The sequence below is a fragment of the Hibiscus syriacus genome, unplaced genomic scaffold (assembly GCF_006381635.1).
Source record: "Hibiscus syriacus cultivar Baekdansim isolate YM2019G1 unplaced genomic scaffold, ASM638163v2 tig00110788_pilon, whole genome shotgun sequence".
Lineage (NCBI taxonomy): Eukaryota > Viridiplantae > Streptophyta > Magnoliopsida > Malvales > Malvaceae > Hibiscus > Hibiscus syriacus.
In genome coordinates, this window is record NW_024062863.1 from 1,258,638 (window position 1) to 1,277,232 (window position 18,595).

Below are 18,595 nucleotides of genomic sequence, written 5' to 3' on the forward strand. Positions count from 1 at the left end.
CATTCATATCTTATTTAATTGAGAAAAAATATTTTATTTTCTAAAGCCCTACAGATCGACCCTTTCTTCTTTATACTACATTTATATCTTATTTAATTGAGGAAAAATATTTTATTTATTTAAAAATTACGATGATTATTAAAGATTCTCATACGCTACGACTGTAGTTTATGTTGATTATCCAGGAATGGTAGCAAATGCAACTTTGTAAGTAAACTCCACAATTACTCCACCTGCAAAGTTCACCTTTCTAGGTAAAAGTGAAAATCAGCTGAGTTGAAATAATAATGGTGGAATCAATACTAAGAGCTGCAATCCAAAAGGGTGAAGCCTCCTAGCCTTAGGCTTCCCCTCTCGGTCTCTGTTTCTTTATGGGTATGCAGCTGATTCTAAACTTTATTGTTTTTTTATCAAATTGAAAATCATTGATTAAGAATTAACTGATAAAATATCAATTCTAAACAAGAAAAAATATAATTTAAAAGTCGATTAAACCAAATAAAAACCACACTTTGCCTAGCAAACAAAAACAAAATCTTCAAATTTCCAATAGCGCCATAGAGGAGGTTTAGGGGCATGGGATTAGGTCTATTCATGGACATGAGTTTACACGTAACCTACCCAAGCAGATTTGATGATTGCACTTGGTTTTCCATTTGCAGGAACAAGGATTGGAATTGATTCTTCGAATAAGAGGAGAAAAGGATGCGCGTTCTTTGTTATTGCATCAAAACCATGCCCATATCTCATGGCTGATTGGGTATACGTATGAAGAATGAAAGTTTATGAACAGCATCTTGGAAACTGGGATTTATCAGTAACTGAAACACAAGTCAAACATCTCATTTTCCAGGCATGATTCCCGCAATTGAAATCAATTTAAAAGAATCGTCATTTTGCCAAATGTGTAAAGCTCCTGGCGGAATCCCACTGCTTACATCAGGACACCAGCATCGTCCACGGTTTCACAAACCACTTAAAAAAAGTCATTAATCATACTATTGATAATACACCAACTCTGATTTGAATAATCTAATAATTAAATCAATTAATTCAGTTGGATTTATGAAACCATACTTAATGATTCCAATAAGATGTTTACATGAAATTTCCTTCTTCTTTACTATATAAGTATATAGTATTAATAACATAGTCCTTTCACGACCAGAAAGTTTAGCCTTTCTTCGTGATAATTTGTGAAGAGTCAGTTCAACTAGTGTGCGTATATTAATTGCAAGAATCCTTCACTTTACCTAATTTCTAAGAATTTTTACCCATTTGTATGAGAACAGAAACCTTTGTTTTCATGGGTTAAAAGCTGCAACACCCACCACTTTCGTTTTTGGTAACGTTAAATGCACTGAAAAAAGATTCTTCCACTTTCTTCTATAAATACCCTCACTGGCTTCAACTATCTGTTGATTTCTATATCAGTTTTCCCCTGTTTTCTCTTTCATTTCAAGACCTGATCTCTTGCAATGGAACGCACTGAAGCCAAGTTCGCAGAAAACCCACATCGGAAAACGGACAAGGTTTCCCTTTGTGCGCAATTTGGCTTGAGAATCATGGCGATATCGACAGCTTTTGCTGCCACATGGACGATCGCCACCGCCAAGCAAACGGTGGTGGTTTTTGGCATGCAATTCGACGCTCGATATACATATTGTTCAGCTTTCAAGTAAGAAAGACAAAAAGAAACTCATCATAATTTACAAAACAGAACCCAAAATTTTATAGCTTTGAATCATTTTTTTTTGCAGGTTCTTCGCGTTTGCAAATGCCTTTGCATGTGCCTTCACTTTTCTTTCGTTGGTGTTCGTGTTCTTCTCCCTCCGCCATGGCTTGACTACTACGAGCTTCTTCCTACTGTTCCTACACGATCTGGTAATATCGATTTTCATGCACGTGTATAACACCGACTGCTTTTGTTTGATTTTTAATACCGTGTTGTTATACATTTCAGTTTATGATGTCGCTGATGCTTTCCGGCGTGGCGGCGGGGACGGCAGTCGGATACATTGGCCGGTATGGTAACAGTCACGCCGGTTGGATGGAAATCTGCGACCGTTTGAAGAAATACTGTGACAAGGTGACGGCTTCTATGGTGCTGTCTTATCTGTCGGTCGTTTGTTTGGTGGTGCTTACCGTCATCTCCGCCGGCAAGTCTCGACAAATCTAAGGTTTAAAAACGCTGTTTGTGTTTTAATTTGTAGCCATGACTGAAGATATCGAGGACACGTGATAGAATTCGTGTCTTTGTTAACTTTGTTAAATTGTATTCGTGCCTTTCTTGACTTTGTTGAACTCTTCTGTGGGTAAAACGTAAGTACCAAAAGTTTATCCTTCCTCACTGCTTACATTTCCTTCCCGTTTACCGCAGTAAATAACAAAAAGTACAAAAATGTCGACAAATGCGAGGAAAAATAAACGCTTGCTCAATTTTTACCTTTCCAACTGTACACGTTTTTTTTTGTACTTTAATTATTATTTTATATTAATCTGTTTTGTCATTTAAAAGAAAGGAAAATGTCAAATAATAATATCACAACAGAGTCGAGATGAAAATTTTGGGAGCATTTATAAGTAATAATAAAGTGAAATTCAAATATAATTATTAAATTTATTAATTTAAAATTTAAATATTAAATATTAAATAATCAAATCTAATTTACTTTATTTTAAAATTAACAAGAGCTTTGTCTTAACCGATCAACCATTAAAGAGGCTGACTTCTGGATCTTTGGAATTAAGGGTCATTAAGTTGGAGTTTGCGAAAACTAGTGATTCTGCTGCCATTTTGTGGATAATGAAAACTAGAGATATTTGATCTGAAATTAAGAGGTAGGGGGCAAGGTCGTATGGCACAAGATGATCTAGTTTCCTATGCATGTCCCTAAGCATGTTTTGATTGCTTGGTTTTGTTAGATTTGTCTAGAAGTTAAGTTGACAAGTTAGAAATTTCATCTTGGTTGGTGGCCAACTTATTGGAAATTTCATCTTGGTTGGTGGCCAAACTTTGAACATGTGAATTTCATATTTGGTGGCTAACTTGTACACATTGGAAAATTCTTTGGTAGATGGCCAAACTTTGAATATATTGTTCTTGAAACTCAACTATAAATAGACCTAAGTATTTCCATTAGATAGCATCCCAAAAAACAAGTTCTCTCTTCCTCTTGTATTCTTCATTCTCCCACTTTGGGAATTCCAAAGAATTCCATTTGTTGTAATATTGGCGATATAGTGAAGTTATCATCCGGTGTGGTGCCCGAGGAGTAGACGATATTCTCGTCGAACCTCGTAAATTTGGTGTGTTCTCTCCTTTATTGTTTTTTTATTCGGTTCTTTTCCATTGTGTTTCAATATTCAATAGTTTGACAGGTTTATCCGCTGTGCAACCTTTGGTGGTTTTAATCTTGACATTTTAGGTCAATTTTAAAACTACGTTCGTGTGGGAAATAACCAGTTTTCCCCAACAATTGGCATCAGAGTTTCGGTTGAGGTTATCCTGGTGGTTCCGTTGCTGAAAAGATACAGTTCGTGATATTGAATATTGTTCGTTAGAATTAAAATGCCAAAATACGGATCAGTTGAGACATCAAGCTCTTCATATGGACCGGTGAGGAGGGTGATGTCAAATGCAAATTTCTCGGTGGAGTTGTTCGATGGATCCGATCATTTTGGCATGTGGTAAGGTGAGGTGTTAGACGCTTTATTCCAACAAGGTCTAGACATCGCCATTGAGGAAGAAAAACCCGAATATATGGAGGAGAAAGAATAGGGAACAATCAATCGTTTGGCGTGCAGCACGATTCGATCTTGTCTTTCCAGGGAGCAGAAGTATGGCTACAAGAACGAGACTTCTGCAAGTAAGATGTGGAAAGCTTTGGAGGAAAAATTCTTGAAGAAAAGCTCTCAGAATAGTCTCCACATGAAGAAAAGATTGTTCAGATTTGATTATCAACCAGGCACCAGTATGAATGAACACATCACTGCGTTCAATGAGCTAGTGGAAGACTTATTGGGCATGGATGAAACCTTCAAAGATGAAGATTTGGCTTTGATGTTGTTTTCATCTCTTCCAGATGAATTTGAGCACCTTGAGACAACGTTACTACATGGTAAGGATAATGTTACCATTAAAGATATAACTGCTGCTTTGTATAGTTATGAACTCAGGAAGAAAACCAAGAAGGAGGGCAAGTACGAAGCAGCAGAGGCCATGGTGACAAGAGGTCACTCGAAAAGTCAAAAGCCAAAGTGGAGAGAGAGATCAAAGCCGAAGTCCAGACTGGGAAAAGATGAATGTGCCTTTTGTCATGAGAAAGGCCATTGGAAGAAAGATTGTCCGAAGCTGAAGAAGAAAGGAAAAGCTGCTCCAGATGCATGTGTTGCAGAGCATGATGCACATGACTCTGACATATCATTGGTTGCTTCATCAACAATATACCATTCCGATGAGTGGATATTAGATTCGGGTTGCACCTATCATATGTCCCCTAATCGGGAGTGGTTCTCCGATTTAGTGGAACTAAATGCAGGAGTTGTTTATATGGGCAATGAAAATGCCTGTAAAACTGTTGGGATAGGTTCAATTCGATTGAAGAATCAAGATGGATCAACCAGAGTTCTGACGGATGTCCGATACGTGCCCAGTTTGAAGAAAAATCTCATCTCGTTGGGAGCCTTAAAATCCAAAGGCTCAGTAGTCACTATGAGAGATGGAGTTTTAAAAGTCACATATGACGCACTTGTGATGATGAAGGGCATCAGGAAAAATAATTTGTATTACTACCAAGGTAGTAAAATTATTGGAGCAGTTGCAGCAGCTTCTGGAGGTGATGATTTGGACGCAACCCAGTTGTGGCATATGCGGTTGGGACATGATGGAGAGAAATCCTTGCAAATTCTGGCAAAGAAAGGATTGTTGAAAGGTGCAAAGGCTTGCAAATTGAACTTTTGCGAGCATTGTGTTCTGGGAAAGCAGAAGAGAGTGAAGTTTGGCACCACTATACATAATACAAAAGGTATTGTAGATTATATTTACTCAGATGTATGGGGTCCTTCAAAGACATCGTCTTTGGGAGGAAACCATTATTTTGTAACTTTTGTAGATGACTTTTCCAGAAGAGTTTGGGTGTATCCGATGAAGTCTAAAGATGAAGTGCTTCAAATTTTCCTGAAATGGAAAAATATGATCGAAAACCAGACTGGTAGAAAGATCAAACGTCTTAGGACGGACAATGGAGGGGAATATAAAAGTGACTCATTCTTTGACGTTTGCCATGAGTATGGTATTGTTCGACACTTCACTGTTAGACATACACCATAACAGAATGGGGTGGCAGAGCGTATGAATCGAACACTATTGGAGAAAGTTCGATGTATGTTGTCTAATGCTGGGTTAGGCAAGGCATTTTGGGCTGAGGCTGTGACATATGCTGGCCATCTCATTAATCGTCTGCCGTCATCAGCGATAGGAGAAAAAACACCATTTGAGGTATGGTCTGGAAAACCTGCTACTGATTATGATTCCTTACATGTATTTGGATCCACTGCTTATTATCATGTGAAGGAATCCAAGCTTGATTCGAGAGCAAAGAAGGCTCTCTTTATGGGAATCACCCATGGAGTGAATGGATTCCGCCTTTGGTGTTTAGACACCAAGAAGATAATTTTTAGCAGATATGTTACCTTTGATGAATCTGCCCTAGTAAAGAATGTAACAAGTGAAGCTGTCCAGACAAGTAGTACTCCGCAGCAGGTGGAGCATACTCCAAAACAGGTGGAGTTTCAGCAGATGATGATCCCAGAAGTTGATGAAGCTGATTCTTTAACTCCAATAGAAGAATCAGAAGATGAAGAGGTTCAAACCCAAGAACCATTGGAGACACCAAAAACACTTGCAGTTACAAGGCCAATGAGAGAAATTCGTAGACCTGCTTGATTTGTTGATATGGTGGCCTATGCTCTTCCAGTTGTTGATGATGATATCCCTATCACTTACCAAGAAGCAATACAAAGCTTGGAAAGTGATAAGTGGAAAAGTGCCATGGATGAAGAAATGCAATCTTTCCAAAAGAATGACACTTGGAAACTGGCACAATTACAGAAAGGTAAAAGAGCCATTGAATGCAAGTGTGTATTTGTAAAGAAAGATGGATCTCATAACAAGAAAGATGTTCACTACAAGGCACAGTTGGTAGCTAAAGGCTACGCTCAAAATGAGGGAATCGACTACAATGAAGTATTTTCCCCTGTTGTGAAGCATTCATCCATTAGAATATTGTTGGCCTTGGTAGCACAGTTGAATTTGGAGCTAGCACAACTTGATGTAAAGACGGCTTTCTTGCACGGTGATTTAGAAGAGGAGATCTATATGACTCAGCCAGAAGGATACAAAGATGGTGGTTGTGACAAATGGGTTTGTAAGCTGAACAAATCGCTATATGGATTGAAGCAATCTCCGAGGCAGTGGTACAAGCGATTTGATAGCTTTATGAGGAGGCAAAAGTATACTAGAAGCAAATATGATCATTGTGTGTATTTGAAAAAGCTCAAAGATGGATCTTTCATTTATCTTCTCTTGTACGTTGACGATATGTTGATCGCTTCGAAGAGTCATAAGGAGATAAACAAATTAAAGGCTCAGTTGAATCAAGAGTTTGAGATGAAAGATCTAGGTGAGGCCAAGAAGATTCTTGGTATGGAGATAAACAGAGATAGACAGAGAGGGAAGCTTTGTTTAACACAGAAGCAATATCTGAGAAAGGTATTACAATGTTTTGGCATGAATGAAAATACCAAACATGTAAGCATCCCATTGGCTTCTCATTTGAAACTTAGTTCTCAATTATCTCCTAAAACTAACGAAGAACGAGTGTATATGGCAAAAGTTTTATATGCTAATGCAGTTGGGAGCTTGATGTATGCAATGGTGTGTACGCGTCCTGACATTTCACAAGCAATTAGAGTTGTGAACAGGTACATGCATGATCCTGGAGAAGGACATTGGCAAGCTGTGAAATGGATTCTACGGTATCTCCAACAAACCGTGGATGTTGGTTTAGTTTTTAAACATGATGAAACACTTGGTCAGTGTATGGTTGGATATGTTGATTCCGATTATGCTGGTGATTTGGATAAGCGTCGATCAACTACTGGGTATTTGTTTACTCTTGCTAAAGCCCCAGTAAGTTGGAAGTCTACATTGCAATCTACTGTGACCTTGTCTACTACAGAGGCAGAATACATGGCAGTTTCAGAGGCTGTAAAGAAAGCAATTTGACTTAACGGGTTGATGGAAGACTTGGGAGTTGTTCAAAGTCACATTAGTCTCTATTGTGACAGTCAGAGCGCTATTCACTTAGCGAAAAATCAAGTCTACCATTCAAGGACTAAGCATATCGACGTGAGGTATCACTTTATGCGGGAGATCTTTAAAGAAGGAAAGATTCTACTTCAGAAAATTGCGACATCAGAAAATCCTGCAGATATGATGACCAAGGTGGTAACAGTAATCAAGTTCAATCATTGTTTGAATTTGATTAACATCCTGAAAGTATGAACACCTTCGGGTGTGTGGCACTTGTGAGCGCAATTAAAGGCACTACAAATTTGGGGAGTTGAAGAAGTTGAGTAGGCTTGGTAATTTCAAGCCAAGGTGGAGATTTGTTAGATTTGTCTAGAAATTAAGTTGACAAGTTGGAAATTTCATCTTGGTTGGTGGCCAACTTATTGGAAATTTCATCTTGGTTGGTGGCTAAACTTTGAATATGTGAATTTCATATTCGGTGGCTAACTTGTACACATTGGAAAATTCTTTGGTAGGTGGCCAAACTTTGAACATATTGTTCTTGAAACTCAACTATAAATAGGCCTAAGTATTTCCATTAGATAGCATCCCAAAAAACAAGTTCCCTCTTCCTCTTGTATTCTTCATTCTCCCACTTTGGGAATTCCAAAGAATTCCATTTGTTGTAATATTGGCGATATAGTGAAGTTATCTTCCGGTGTGGTGCCCGAGGAGTAGACGATATTCTCGTCGAACCTCGTAAATTTGGTGTGTTCTCTCCTTTATTGTTTTTTTATTCGGTTCTTTTCCATTGTGTTTCAATATTCAATAGTTTGACAGGTTTATCCGCTGTGCAACCTTTGGTGGTTTTAATCTTGACATTTTAAGTCAATTTTAAAACTACATTCGTGTGAGAAATAACCCGTTTTCCCCAACAGGTTTATCATTCTTAACCGTCTTGCGACCAGGTTGCGGATAATGGAGTTGGCAGTAGATGTTGAAGAGCCCAGATATCACATTTTCTTGGAATGTGTGTTCTCTGTAAAAATTTGAAAGGTCATTCTTAGTCTTTGCGATATGGACATCTCGATCACTCATGGGAGCACCAGTTGGATCGGACGGTTTATGTCTTAAAAGGTAAAGGTAAATCGCTTGATAGGAACGTAATAGGAGAGTCTTAGAAAGTTTGGCCAAGAGTGAGGTTGAGATTCTCTATTCTTTGAAGGAGCTTGTTTGCTTTAGACTAGACCATATTAATGTTAAGCTTTTGTATAAATTAGGGTCTGCTTTACTGAATTTCGATTTTTGTAGATACTCTAATTCTATTATAACGTTTGCCTATTTTTTTTGATTGAATTACAATACACAACTTATAAATTTTGTGAATGTTTGGCCCAACGGTACTATCCATTAATAAAAAAAATGTGTTTTACATTTAAAGGTTACAATAAAATTATATAGACGATAAAATATATTTCATTCCATTTAAAGGTTGCAATAAACTATTTTATTATTAAAAATCAATATTATTAGTTTAATATTATTTTAATCACATATTAATAGAATAATAATAATAATAATAAATGCCACATCATACATAAATATTAATAAAATAAGTCATGGTGATTAAAACATGAGCAATTCAAAAGTTGAGTGATTAAATTGAAAACTTTTAAAGTTCAGTGACTAAAATGGGAGAAAGAATATAGTTCAACAATGAATTGTGTAATTTATCCATTTATAACAACATTAAACAAAGGGCAAGAATTATAAGAGTCGTTGGTAAATGACAAAAAACGTTAATCAAATGACCACATTGAGAGAAAAAAAACACGAGGGTCACATTGAATTTTTTAAAGTACAGGGCTTTGTGTGCCCTTTTGCCTTATAATATTGATCATACAAAAATAATGAATTAATAATTTTAATGAGACGAACACCGTAATAAGATTAAGGACACGGTGAGTAAGTATATTTGGTCGGTTGACTAAACTGCTCATTTTCATTCTTTTATATTTCCTTAGGTTATGGATTCAAGACTTATTATGAACATTCTTTTTCTTTTTTCTCTCCTTAAAGTATGATTAAGATTAAATTTAGAATTAAATTGAGTACCTGAACGATGAGACCAAATGAGCAGCCAAGTAGCAATTAAGGATATTGTTTGGGTCTCAACAGAAAGTTAATTGCATTGAATTCAACCCAAACCTTGAGATTTATTATTTAATAATAATTATGATTGTTGGTAATTAAACACAGAAATTACCCAACAACATGAAGTTCCTTGTAGAATCTAAAATTTCGGAAGAATTGAGCTAAGCATTTCTGTTGAAGATTGAAAGTTAAGACGCCACCATCTTTGTTTTTGAAGCTTAAAGCACAACAAAAAATGCATTACATTTGCATCACTAAAAGATTCTTTCATCCTTTACAAATACCCTCAACTTCATTTTCTTCTCGGTTTCTGCGTTTTTGCTGTGCTTCTCTCAAGGGAAACAAGTGAAGCCAAGTTTCTAAAAACCCACCTCTCAACACCCACAAACTTCTTTTCGGTGCACATATTTTCTGGCGGATGGTAGCCATCGTCACCGCAATTACCGCCAGATGGATGTCGTCACTTCAAAGGAATCCGTTAGCTATTCATCGGCTTTCAAGTAAGAAATTGGGGGGGAGGGGATATTCGGGATTACGAATACTTGAAACCGCCAACTGCTAATTGTAAAATCCTCTGTTTTCTTTCCCCCTAGGTTCCTAGAGGTTGCAAATGCCTTTGCTTGTGATGTCACTTTGTGTAACACCCCAAATTAGGGGTCAAATTAAGAGTTTTTGAAACTTATGGACATTTTTATAAAAAGTAGGAAATTCAGGGACTTAGTCTTGAATTTGCACATTTTCTGTTAATGGTGAAAAATAAACCCGGTTAAACATATTTCCCTCGATTGGTAAGAACAAAAAAATCCTCAAATTATCAAATCCCTAAAAATCCTCCCCCAACCGAAGCCTTGTCGGCCTCCCCAAATCCGCCATCGTCCGGCCATCATTCGTCGCTTCGACACTGCCAATAGACTCACCGTCGAACAGTGATCAAAACCTGACCACCCTCTTGACGTGAAACGCTGCCGTCAGCCATGAATCGAAGATCAAAGCAGCGACGAAAACTCATCGACCGCCTTGGTTTCTTGCATTTTTACATTGATCCTGAGCCCCAATGACCACACCGCCTGTATTGTCGTGCTCCTCGTCTCTTTTAGAACAAAACTTGGTAAGGATCGTCACCTCACCGTCGTTGCTCCGTTCGACTGTCGTGGGTAATTCGTCGGTCACTTTTATAGGTATTTCAATCATGATTTTGGTTGATTGTTGATGTTGTTGGATTGATTTGATCAAGTGCTTGAGCAGGGAGTAATCGGCTGCCCAGAACTGCCTCCGTCGCCGACGGTACGCGTGGGGCTTGTTTTGGTCTAGGGAAATTTCTAGAACCAGGTTGACACGCCTTTCCGACTCGATCTGACCTGACTGGTCTGGTCCGATCCAGTCACTGAGTCAACACAGCTGAGTCAACTCGTTGACTTTGATCGAGTCAATCCGTTTATCGGTCTGATCGTTGACTTTGACTTTGATCGAAAAAGTCAAATTTTTCGAAAAGTCCTATTTTATGATTTTCGACGTCCTGAGTCCTAATCCGAAGTCTGTTTTTCCAAATTCACACTCAGTAAGTTGTTTTTCAGTGGTTTATCGTCGGAATCAAATTTGGTCTTCCGATTTAATTTAGTTTCTAACGTAAAATTGTTTGATATGTATCCGAGGAATTACTGGACATTGAATTAAAGTTTGAGGGCGATCTTTAAATGGTCGATCAATATAGCATGAAATTCGAGGTAATATTATACTACCTTTTGCATGTTTTCCAGAAAACATTGATAATAGGTAAATGTGTGGATGGAAACAATTAGTCCATGAGATATAGTTAATTATCTTTGGACTAAAATTAAAATTTGAATAAAAATGGAACATTGTAAAAGAATCAAATGACTCGTAGAAGAAATTGGTAGACTGGTCAGAAACAAATTTCAGTTCAATGATTTAATCAGTAAATCAATCAATCTCAGAACACGTAAATATCGTTTAATCTCGTTAAAGATTAAATGTTGGAAATATTTGGTTAAGAAATTACCAAAAATAACACTATGGGGTAAAATTACGAAATGCCCTTGTACTGAAAAATGACCAAGATTTCCTCGGATAGTGAAAAGTAACTCTGAAAGGACATATTTGACTAATTATCAGAAAAGTTGCATATGATTGAATTGAAGGAATTATTGAAATCTCCTCAAGCTTCGTAATAACTATAATAACCTCCAATGATCAAATGAACAAAATATCATGAACGCTAAAGGAACTAGATTTCTTTCAAGCCTAATTTATCGAAAGTATGCCACTGACAGATTTAAATGAAATGACGATGATATGCTTAAGTGTTAAGCACAATGGATGGCTATGATAATGGAGACGACCTGAGAACTCATATCTTGATCCACTTGAACCTTGGAATCATTGATTTAAATTTCGGATCTATATTGGAATGCCCTGAAGTATAAAATGTCGCAAAGAAAGTCTAAAAATTGAAATAACTAAATACCCTCAAGCTCTGAAATGATTAAATCATCCTCGAATACCAAAATAACTTTATTATATGACCTAGTTGAACTGAACGGAAGTATCGTATGTATCCAAATTTCGGAAACGTCTGAATTACTCTGGAAACTCCAAAGTGGCCAAGATAGATTTAACTATTAAATGACCTAAATACCCTCATGACCTAGAAATAAGTGATTGTTATTGAATAAATTATGGAAATACCGAGAAAACCTTAGTAATGAATCGCCTCTAAAGGTTGGGGAGTACAACTCAAGTACGTTGGTTATCTTGAAGACTGTTACAATTCATAAATTAAGTTAATACCATCAGAATAAGTAGAGTTTCCTCAAGATCTTATCAATGATGATTTTGATATTGATCAGATCAACTGGTGCAATCAGTAATAGGAAGTGAATAATAATGAAGCACCACAGTCCAAATGATTGACAAGTATTGCAGTGTTGGGATCATTGGTTCAATTAGACTTAAAATCCTGATAATTCAATGCATAATCCTGAATATCTTTGATTGTTTGAGTAATGGAATCACTTTCAGTAAATCTAAATCTAGAATTATTCTGATATAAAAGTTCCTGAACACCTTCCTGAATGTACTTGAATAAAAAGGAGGTCATAAGGTATAAATTTTAATGGACTGATAGATCCGTTAGTAACCGATCCATTTTTATAGGACTTCGATCCTGGAATCCGATCAAATTAAATAAGTTTCATATTTTCCATTCCTAATAACTACCAAGTGCCTCTGAAAATACTTGGATCCTCTAGTGTGTTCCTCATGTACTATATGATTGTCTTATATGTTTTGAAATATGTTTTTACCAAAATTATTGATTTTCTGGCTTAAGAACCATGTCTACATGTTATGTGTCCTCTGATTACGATATTCACTTAAAAATATGATTGTTCCTGATTTATGGAATCATGGAATTTACTGGTTTATGAACTATGGTTTTCTGTTTTCACTGGTTACTACTTGAACTGTTTTATTGGAACATTATATGGATAGGCTGAAGGTCCAGCTCTGATCAAACTGGTAAATCCTTACAGACCTAAGGTGACCCTTGGGTAGGCTCTGAGGCCCCGAGAAACTTTCTTGGGTAGGCTTTCAGGCCCTAAGGCACTCCATTGGGTTAATCATGGGACTACATATGTCGTACGGGTGAAGGGTAATTACATGATTTATTTCATTGTCAGGTTTATGAGACTTTTACTGGATCACAATCCATATATTATAATTTACGGTTAAAACTGATTTCTACTGGATTTTTATATGGGTAGGATTCTAGAGTATGGAGGTTCAACCCTGATCCAGATAGTAAATCCTTACGAACCTAAGGCGACCCTTGGGCAGACTCCGAGGCCTAAGATCTTTCTTGGGTAGGCCCTGCTGCCCCGAGATGATTCTTGGGTAGGCCCCGTGACCCCGAGTAACTTTCTTGGGTAGGCTCTCAGGCCCCAAGGCATTCCCTTAGGGTGGCTTCCTTTGCTGTGTGCTTAGGGTAAGCCCTTATGGATGCAGTTCTGGGGAACTGTATAACGATGTTTGGTTGGAGGGTTCCACTATGGTTTTAAAAATATGTTTTAAACAATTAATGTTTTAAAAGATTTATATATTTTCACTGGTTTTGGTTGAAACACACTAGACACACTATTCTGATTTCCTGAACCTGGATCTACGAATGCCTCTGAACTGTAATCTTCATGTCTGTTACTCGAAGAAATATCAGTAAAACCACAGCTCATTCTGAAATCATTAATAAGTCTGAGTCAATAAGAAAATTTTATGGTTTTCCATTTATTTGCATGTCCTGTAGCATCAATTAGTAGTATTGTATTGCTGAGCTTCCCAAAACACACTCTATTACTCACCTTTTCAGGTCAAAAGGATTCAAACCAGTAAATCTATCGACATTGGTAAAGGAGTTTCATCGGAGTTGCTTGTGAAGTACGGTGCATGTGATTAGGGGGCATATAGCTTGTATTTTGTTTTTATATCCGAGTCTGGAATCTGTTTTATTTCTGAATATTCTTAAATTTTACTTTTGTGTTTATAAATTGTTTTATGATTTTACATGTTTTAATAAAAGAAATTAATTTTTCTGGGATTGTTACGGTGGGTTGCTCCGGTGGCCTAATGTAACACCTCAGATCGGATCGGGTCACCCGCATCGGTATGTAAGTGTTACACTTTGTTTTTCTTATTGTTTGTTTTCTTCTTTGGCCGCCATGGCGGCTTGACTCCGACTAATCACTTGTCGTTCCTACAGGATCTGGTAATGTTGGTTTTATACGAAACCATAAAATTGAAAGACGATTTCGTTAAAACCAAGTTGTGTTTGATATTGATTGTCGAGGAAAGTTGCAGTTTCTGATGTCGCTGATGCTTTCCGGTGTGGCGGCGGGCATTGTCATCGGATACGTAGGCCGATTTGGTGACAGCCATGCTGGTTGGTCGCATACTCTTTGGAAGAAAGATGTATATTATTTTTACAATAATCTATTCTAAAAATGTAAATTTAAATGCAACTGAATAATAAACTTACTTTTAAAATGAACATCTATTATTTTTTTTAAAGGAAAGAGAAAAACAAATTTAAGATTGTTACACGTCTCTTCCTTGCTTTACAGATTTCGTCAGGTCAACGAGGAATTACCAACTTCGGATACCTTGCCGGATAGGAGACTATGGCTCTAAATACTTGTTTCATGCATCTTCAATACGTTAAGTCTTACCAACTCCGATCACCTAACTTGAAACTTTGTTCTACTCAGGAGACTACTATTAAAGATAAGACCCTCTACAGCATCTAAAATCTAAAGACATGCGTAAACAGTTTTTCACACTTTTCTAGCCAGCAGGGAGGATAAAAACATTGTTAAACTATATATTTAGTTACTCAATTATTCTTGTACTTCTATTTTGATCATTTAACTAATATTTTAAGAATTATAATTATACTTACAATCTTGTTTTGCTTTGATCACACATCTTTAAAAAAATCAACAGTGATTTTGACGTATCATCATAAAATATTATTAAATTATCATTGAAAAATATAAAAATTACCATATCAATAGTTATGTTTTTTTAAAACGACAAGTGATTAAAACAAAATAAAAACGTAAATTTAATGATAAATTGTAAAACAAAACAAACTATTGAGTGACCAAATCATAACCATAAAAATAATTGAGTGACAAAATAACATAATTTATCCTAAAATTATAGACACAACTCACACAAATACCAACACCTTACCACATTCCCTCTCCTATATTTCCTTTGATGGTTTTCAATTGAGCCGGTGCACGATCTCACCATTTATATGGATATCGAAATTTATAAAATTTCTACTATATTCATTCAACTATTAATTCCATAAAATATATTGAAAATTGATGGAAATAATAAGAATGTGAGAAGATGAATTGGCATTGAGAAATAGACAAGTGAATGGAGTTTTCAAGTTACAAATAGAATCTGAGAACCCAAAGAGTATAAAGTTGAATGCAAGTGATGTATTGATCAGTCAAAGTCTTGTGGGGGGAAATATAACTTTTGAACTAAAGAAGCTTCGAATTTATTCTAAAAAGTCAAACAAAAATTGTCAAATGAAAATTATGCCAAAATAGTATTTCTTTTACTTTGAAAATCACAGTGTCAAAATGATGTGATTTTGAAAGGGACCAATCACCCAAAACTTTATTGATTTTGACGATGAACATTGGAGATTATTTGACATTCATCTATCCACCTTTTGGTTTTTGACTAATTAAGAGAATCTTATTAGGGAAAGTTCACCAATTTAGGGGGGTGGGGAAACCTATTAATAATGGAATGACTAACTATATTATCTTATGATCTCATCCAATATAATTTAATTATAAAATTTTAATATAAAAAAACCCAATATACCACCACCTCAATGCAAAAAATTTAATAAAAAATAAGTATATTATACAAAAATAATTATAAATTAAACTTTTTAAATAAATATATCAACATCCATTTAACCTAAATCCAATCCCATTTTTTTAAACAAATCATCCAATCCCAAATTAAAAAAAACACCAATCAAGTTGGATAAGAAGCCGTCAAAATCGAAGAAAATTATCACCCCTAATCATTCTCAATTACAATTAATTAAACTCGTAAAAACAATAAAATAAATATAATATTCATACTTTAAAACTTATTTATAATTGAGTTTGAATTTTAATTTAGAGTTAGTCAAACATAAAAGTAAAAGAACATGAACATGAACAATTAAAACGGGAGAATAATCAGGCACGCACACACTTCACAATGGACTGATTCACTGCAAGTTGGTTCACCAGGTAAATCAAGTGTGATTTTCAATCATGGAGGACAGTGGTGAAACTTGACGTTTATCATACATTCTCTGTTCCTTCATGTTCACGGGGAATATGTTCTGTCAACGGCCACGTTAGTGTTTCAATGTTCGCTATGTGTCAAAAAAGAAAGCAACAAACAAGGGAAAATGGGGATATCATGAATTAGCTATTTTGCAGCTGTTGGATTCTCCGGTTTCCAATGGCTATAAATTGGGGTTTTCTCTACTGCTTTTCATCGAACTCACAAGGAAGAGAGGTCTTGTATGGAGATCTAGAGTCTGGTAAGGTAGCCAAGGATGACTTGCCTAAAATACCCGAGTCCGGTCCGGGTTTTCGAGTGAAAGGTCATTGTTTAATCGGGTTTTAGGCAGTCTCCTTTGGCTATCCCCACTGGCTCCAACCTTCCATGCATGACCTAAATCTCTTCCCTTCATGAACACCTCGCATCCATTTCCTCACGACTGGTCTAAAATGTGTTCCGATTGTGAATTCGAGACACAACAAAATATATGATGCAAGTGAATCATGTTACCTTATCCAGCATAGAACATATCGCCAGGTTCGAACTCCGTTTTTTCTTCTAATCACTTAATTGCTTATCTACACACACAGAATTAGATATCCATACCAGTGAATTCTAGGCTATAGAAGAAATTTATCTACACACAGAGAATTAGATATCCATATTAGTGAATTCTAGGCTATACAAGATCTATATAAACATTGGAAACCAAGGCAAAGAAGCAGAGTAAACACAATTAAAATGGTGGAGGGAGTTAAAGAATAAAAGGTTAAAGTACACATGCACCTAGGATCATATCATTTACAGATAGAGTGCAAGTTATCTGAAGTAGTCTTAAAGTGCATTCAAACAAACAGTTTCAAGAGAACTTCTTAAATACAAAATCATTTAACAACCAGAGTAAGAAACACATCTTGAGCGATTGCTTCATTGCTATGTTACCCAGACTCGAGGTAAGTCTCAGATATAGTATATGTCTAACACAAGTATATTCAATTTTCTTAAGGAGAATGAAGGGTCCATGTTTAAATACAAAATCCTTATGTGAAACTCTTCCCATTAGCCAACAATTGTTAGCTTACCAGAAGCACATTGCAGAGAAATGTTTTTGCACCAGACACAAATTCTCCTACTTTAACTACACCAAGAAGAAGATAAGCATGAAAACATCTGATAAGGGTTCAAATTCTAACATTGCCATTCCCATGGCTGACAGAATTCTGGTTTCAAAAAGTCCTATAAGGCTATAACAATGATTGGCAAAATTCTGGTTTAACAATGGAGAAGAAGGTTAGGAAAAGCCTTTACCGAGCCTCTGGATTGCACTAAAGAGTTTCCTTCTTGAACCAACTGCATTTATTCCCATATCCTTCAAATCTTCCAGTGTCAACAATGGCAGAATCTCCTCATCTACTTCATGGACCTCAAAAACAGGGGCGTATCGGCCTAGACCCAAACTTTCCAACCATGTTCGAACCCCATCATCTTCCTCGTGCCGTCTGGTGCTGGTATTCGAAACCCTAGTTCCAATTGGCATTCTCTGATTATTCCCATGATGACTCTGCTCCCTCAAGGGGCTTTCGCTGTTCTCCCTGTCGAAATCGGCGGTATCTTCACTGCCACTGGGTTTGTCCTCGGATTCTACATTGCTGTTGGAAACCCAATTGGACCGGACCCGTTTGGCTGCGGAGCAAAGTTTCATGGAATCTTTGACTCTCCAGCCACCAATTGGCACGGCATCCAAATTGTTTGTGTTGTTGTTAGCTTCTCTTGAGTCATCGACGGTTTGGTTCTTAGCGTTGAAGTCGGTGCTGAGATTGGTTACGGCGCGAGTCTTGGACGATTTACCACTCGCGGCGGTGGCTGAGGGGTTTAAGGAATGGTGTTTCCATTGCTTGGGGACGGAGGCGGTGGCAGAAGAGGACTGTCTCCGGGTATGAGAATCGTGCGGTTGGTCGCCGCCGATGTCGCCTAATCGAACGCTGGGTCGTCTCTGGCGTTTCGATCCAACGGCATCGACTGAAGCCACCGGTACGGAAACCTCGCCGGCGTTTTCCTGACAGTCCGATGGTTGTATATCCGCCATGTTTAATGGTTTTTTCTTTCTTTTTTTCTGGGTTTTGTTTTGATTTGTGAAGTAGAAAACGGCGATTAAAGAAGAGGGTTGGAATTGCCGCTTTTCGCTTCAAATCGGATTAGTCGATGTATATTCTCAATGTTTTTAAAAATTAAATTAATTTTATTTTAATCACTCACTTCTAATAT

General features: G+C 36.8%; 2 protein-coding genes across 2 annotated transcripts; one reads left to right on the forward strand and one right to left on the reverse strand.

Annotated features, from left to right (window-relative positions):
- The first annotated feature begins 1,316 nt into the window (after positions 1–1,316).
- On the forward strand, positions 1,317–2,357 carry LOC120140602 (CASP-like protein 1F1). The gene is made up of 3 exons (XM_039155567.1): positions 1,317–1,678; positions 1,761–1,884; positions 1,964–2,357. The coding sequence occupies exons 1-3, from the start codon at positions 1,479–1,481 to the stop codon at positions 2,177–2,179; spliced, it is 540 nt and encodes a 179-aa protein (XP_039011498.1). The 5' UTR covers positions 1,317–1,478; the 3' UTR covers positions 2,180–2,357.
- A 15,237-nt stretch (positions 2,358–17,594) lies between these two features.
- LOC120140569 (ankyrin repeat and SAM domain-containing protein 6-like) lies at positions 17,595–18,491 on the reverse strand. Its single transcript, XM_039155536.1, has 2 exons — positions 18,248–18,491; positions 17,595–18,190 (listed from the first exon to the last, which is right to left on the reverse strand). The coding sequence occupies exons 1-2, from the start codon at positions 18,414–18,416 to the stop codon at positions 17,622–17,624; spliced, it is 738 nt and encodes a 245-aa protein (XP_039011467.1). The 5' UTR covers positions 18,417–18,491; the 3' UTR covers positions 17,595–17,621.
- Between the last annotated feature and the right edge of the window lie 104 nt (positions 18,492–18,595).